The sequence below is a fragment of the Cryptomeria japonica genome, chromosome 4 (assembly GCF_030272615.1).
Source record: "Cryptomeria japonica chromosome 4, Sugi_1.0, whole genome shotgun sequence".
NCBI classification, from domain to species: Eukaryota; Viridiplantae; Streptophyta; class Pinopsida; order Cupressales; family Cupressaceae; genus Cryptomeria; species Cryptomeria japonica.
The window spans coordinates 118738154-118743625 of NC_081408.1; the positions used below are offsets into that span (position 1 = coordinate 118738154).

Below are 5472 nucleotides of genomic sequence, written 5' to 3' on the forward strand. Positions count from 1 at the left end.
ATGGCGGTTAAGGCTGGTAGAGTTCTGAATTTGTGTTTAGTGTGGCTTCTAATGTCTGCCACTTTGCAGAAAAGTGCAGATTGCCTGGGCTGGAACAAAATGCTTCCACAGCCCTGTAGAAATTTAGTGTTATATTTTCATGATATTATCTACAATGGTGAAAATGCTGACAATGCAATGTCTGCATTGATAGCAGCACCTCAAGGGGCCAACCTTACCATTTTGACTGAGCATAATCATTTTGGAGATTTGGCTGTGTTTGACGATCCGATTACTCTGGACAATAATCTTTACTCTCCACCCGTTGGAAGAGCGCAGGGATTTTATCTGTATGACATGAAGAATTTCTTTAGCGTATGGCTTGGTTTCACATTTGTGTTGAATAGCACAGATTATAAGGGCACGATCACATTCGTCGGAGCAGATCCAGCGCTTAAGCAGAGAGATGTATCTGTTGTTGGAGGGACAGGTGATTTTTTAGTGGCGAGAGGAATTGCAACCCTTTCAACTGATTCCGTTGAGGGAGACGTCTATTTCCGCCTTCGAGTAAATATCACCCTCTACGAATGTTATTGATACCTGACCGAACTTCAGTTTGCATGCATTTCCTCATTTATGGTTTGTGTGGTTTTACCAAATACCTTTTTGATTTCACGTCTTTCTATTCACAGGATTTTGAGATGATCAAATATAGAGTGAAAGACACTTGTTTTCGTGTCTATCCAATAACAAGATTTGAAAACCATAATCTACGGATTCCGATGTACTTTGGAAGTGATTGATGGAGATGCATTGAAAGAGCTTTAGTTTAATAAAAAAACATGATATTTCCACGGTTTACGTTAGTATATTTGATAGCTTATCTTTAAATAGTTTCTATTAATTAGCCCTTGAATCAAGGAGGTGCAACAGCGAGATATTAGTAATATATTGAAGGGAGAAAATTGCATAAAAATGTAAGACTAATTATTTATAGTAAAAGTCAATTGATGATGGGATGTGAGAAGAACTCGGAACAAATAAAAATTTAATTTAAATAGATATTATATGATAAATAATTTTACAACATAATTTATTTAGAATATAAAACGACAATTTATTCAAAAGATCTAATAGTTTGGATACACTTATTGTTGGTGTTAGTTATAATCTACAATGGTAATTATGCTGAGAAGATACACTTATTGTTGGTGCTAGTTATAATCTACAATGGTAATTATGTTGAGAATGTGACATCTGCACTGATAGCAATGCCTCGAAGAGCTAACCTCACCATTTTGACAGAGCAAAATCATTTTAGAGATTTTGCTATGTCTGATGACCCAATCATGCTAGAAAATAATCTGTAGCCTCCCCCTGTGGGAAGAGCGCATGGATTTTATCTGTATGACATGAATAATTTCCTCAATGTAATGAATGCATGTAATGTATGACTTTTGCGTTGAATAGCATAGATCATACAAGTACACTCACATTCGTTGGAGCAGATCTAGTTTTTAAGAAGAGAGATATATCTATGCTTGGAGGGATGGGTGATTTCTTAATGGTGAGAGAAATTGCAACCCTTTCAATTGATTCCTTCGACAAAGATATCTATCTCTATGCGTGAGTGAATAGCATCCTCTATGAATGTTACTGAAAAAAGTAACGTAACTTCAATTTGCATGTATTTCCACATTTATACTTGTGTGGTTTAACCAAATAATTTTTTGATTTTATTTTTTTCTATTCACAAGAATTTGGGATGATCAAATGTAGACCGAAAGACCCTTGTTTTTGTGTATTTCCAATAACAGGATTTAAATATTATAATCTACATAACCCCAATGTACTTTGGAAGTGATGGATGGAGATAAACTGACTAGAGCTATAATTTAATAAAAAAAAGGATATTTCCACCAATTTATGTTCTGATTCATAAAAAATGAGATAGGCTCGTACCAAAGTATTACATATCTAAGAAAGAGTGACAACTATGGCATATGAGGAGGACACATTGAGAAAAACCAACCTAACATATAGAGACCAGCAAAAATCACTAACACAAATAGACTAGAGATATAACTAGTAGTGAAAACCAATAATCACATAAAAACCAAAAACCAACCTACCACCAAAGGCACAAAGGGATACTCTACTTAGTGGAGCCATTTCTTTCCTACTAGTCCATACATTACCTAAGAACTTTGTTAGAGAAGGAAATTTTCTTATTTTAATCTTTAACGGAATTTTGGGTACCAAAAGCCAGGGTGTCCTTGACCATGAAAGCAAGAGGCTCCATCGATGGAGAAGGGGAAAGGACATGCCGCTTGTTCTTGGGTCTTCTCTAATCAATTTCATCCTATATAGATTTTAGAGAGGTAGAATTTTTTATCACCATGTCCTCGTTACATATGTCCATTTCCTCAATCTTACTTAATAGGAGATTTTGGTTCTCTTTTAGATCCAACACAATTTTGTTCTCATTATTCTGCATCACCTTCTCAAAGAGCTCCTTTAATATTCCCTCCACTTTCTCCCAATTCTCTAGTTTCCCAGCCATGCCACTTGCTGCTTCCCAAACACGATCATATTTTAAATCCATAACATATTTATTTATTCTCGCACCTACCTTAGCAACCGCCTCTAGCCTATTGATTTTTTTAATTGCCACTTCAAATTGCGAGAGAAGGCATTTGATCACCATCTTCTACCTTTCCATATGTGCCTCCAATTTCAGGAGTATAACATCAAAATTAGAGGGGGCTTCTTTAGGGTCAAGAGGTTCTTGTTGAGGGTGAAGAGGGGTCACCTCTTCAAAAGTGGTAGGGTACAACTCAAATTCAAAATAAGAAGAAGAATCATTATCCTCTAGCTCCTTCTCTTTAGTAGACTCCAACACCCCCACCTTATTGAATGGTGGAGTAGAGGTGGGATTTTTCTTAGCTTCTCTACTAGGGCTGAAATGGGTGGGAATGAGTTTGGGATTAGAAGTAGAACCAATAGCTGAGGTGGGTTTAGGCATAGGGGACCCATATAGCTCAACAACCTGATTAGGGTCCAGGATGGGATTATAAGCCTTAGCCAAGGACCTACTTTAAGAGGTTAGGGCAAGATGAAATTTTTTGCAAGAAAGATTTGGGACACAACTCAACTATTGTTAGCTCAAATTTAGTAGCACATAAAACACTTGCGAGATGCAACCTCTTATACTAATACATATTAGGGAAAATTTGTAGAGAAAAGATCAAATCTCCTATGATTTGGTCCTAAAGTATATGGACACAGTTATCTTCCTAGCCAACAAATAGTTCAAGTTAATGGAAGCAATTGAATTGCAAATCTTTTCGATTCCTAAACTTTGATATGAGGAAACCAATACCAAGATAGATTCATATGTGAAAAACCTACATAGTCCACCTAAGGATCTATAGGTAGAAAGGTTCACAATTGACCAAGAAGTTTTGGACAATGTGGCTACGAAGAAAAATAAAGAACATATGGACTAAAATAGGAAGAAAATCAAGGAAAAATAGGGCATTTTAAAGAAGGAATTTGAGGAACAAAGAACAATCAATCTATGCATTTTGGAAGATTACATCTTGGTACATCACTTAGAAATCCTACTTAATCTTAAGGAAGGTCCATAAGAGCTAAAAGTAAAACTACCCACTACAACACTAAAGAAGGAGCCATTAGCAAAATAGGTCTTAGAATAACTTCTAAAAATGAGTGGGAAGAAGAAGAGAAAGAAGAAAAGTGTATGTATATAAGAATCCCATATAAAAAAAGATAACGCACAATAAGAAACTCTAGAAAAAGAAAAGGTATAGACACTAGTAAAGATAGTTAATCTCTACAATAGTCCTTTTTGGAAGGAGGTTATGAAGAAGAAATTTTTGAAATTAGAGAGGAAATGGTGTCATTCAATAAGGTAATTATCCAAAATGCACTAATAACATATATGGTTGCATCTAGCTCCACATTAGATGACTTCATAGAAATTATCCTGAGCCAACCAGGTATCACATTAAAGAAAATAAGAGAGAACATTATATAAGAAAAGAAGATGAAATATATCTCCATAAAGAGTTGGATCCTTCTAGTACTTCATCTTAAAGAGAAAAACTAACAAAAATTGAAACATGAGATTTTTTGTCAAAGCAAAGATTAGACAAATTGATGCTTGGGAAGGTGAAGAGCACTTAGACATTTCAAATAGAAATCAAAGAATCCATAGCCAAATCCTTTAAGGAGATGTCTAAGAAAGAATAATAATATGAAAAGATAACTTTATTTGAATTGGAGCCTATAGACCATAGGGTACCCTCTCCTCCTAACACCTCTGGCACACCTTCTTTTTCCACTTCACCTGTGTATTCAATCAAAGATGTAATAGCCAGGTAGAAGAAAATTTGTCTTGTAGCCTCTCTACAACTACTCCAACTTCCACTAGTGGGTTCACAAGTTGACCATAGCAATATTCTGCCAATTCAAAAGTTTTTGATTGGGAGACCTTTTACATCAAACAACATAGGAAGAGATTTTGAACTATTATGTATACAATTTGTAATAGTTGGAAGATATGGTGAAGGATGTCCAAAGAGAATATCCTCATGTAGAAGGGGATTCTTTCATTCTTCTTGTAGTATAAATCAAGATACTAATGGATTATATCCTACAAGATATGGAACTATAGAAGACTACAATGTAGCAAAAAAATACTTGTAGAGATACATAAAATAAGGATAAATGAGGAGAGAAATAAGTGTACCATTGGTCACTCTGCTCTACTCTATAAATACACGTCATCAATTTAAAGAATACAATGGATGATCTTAATTATCTATATAAATTTTGCATACAATGGGCCATTATTATAGCATCAATTAAGTCTGAAATGGATTATATAGAGTTGCATTGGCCACATTGTATTGTTCGTTATAGAATATAGATGGAGAGACTTGAGTATAGATGGAGGCCCTGCATGTTTACTTTCAATAATTGTAGGACCAACAAGAATAGACAAGGCACAAATTTCTTAATTGAAGGGAACTGATCAACTTGTCATTGGTTAGCATCACTAGTGTCCTTAATGATCCATTGAAATTGGCATAGCATATTGAAATTCCTACAACTCTTTCAAAAGTTGAGTGCCCATTAATGTAGATAAATGTATAAAATAACTATTGCAGAAAGATGAAAAAAAAATAAAAAAATCGATCATTTTTTTTAATTTCGAGTAGATCTACGAGGCCATTCTATTTACCTAATAGTATTTGAGTTATCTCGAGGAGAAGCCAACATTTGAAAGGATGAATGATATTGGCAAGGAAAAGGTAGAGTCAAGATAGTGATGTGGATCCTACCATGAAAAACCACAAGGATATTGTGGAGCTCCTAATTAAAAAGACATCGTCTATCCCAGTAGAAGAATTTAAGGGACACATTCCACAAACTATATATTTGTATAAATAAAGATATAATCTAACA

At 34.8% G+C, this 5472-nt stretch overlaps 1 protein-coding gene across 1 annotated transcript; it reads left to right on the forward strand.

The window, feature by feature from the left end:
• Window positions 1-745, forward strand: LOC131074144 (disease resistance response protein 206-like). Its single transcript, XM_059218650.1, has one exon. The coding sequence runs from the start codon at window positions 1-3 to the stop codon at window positions 574-576; it is 576 nt and encodes a 191-aa protein (XP_059074633.1). The 3' UTR covers window positions 577-745.
• Window positions 746-5472: the final 4727 nt, after the last annotated feature.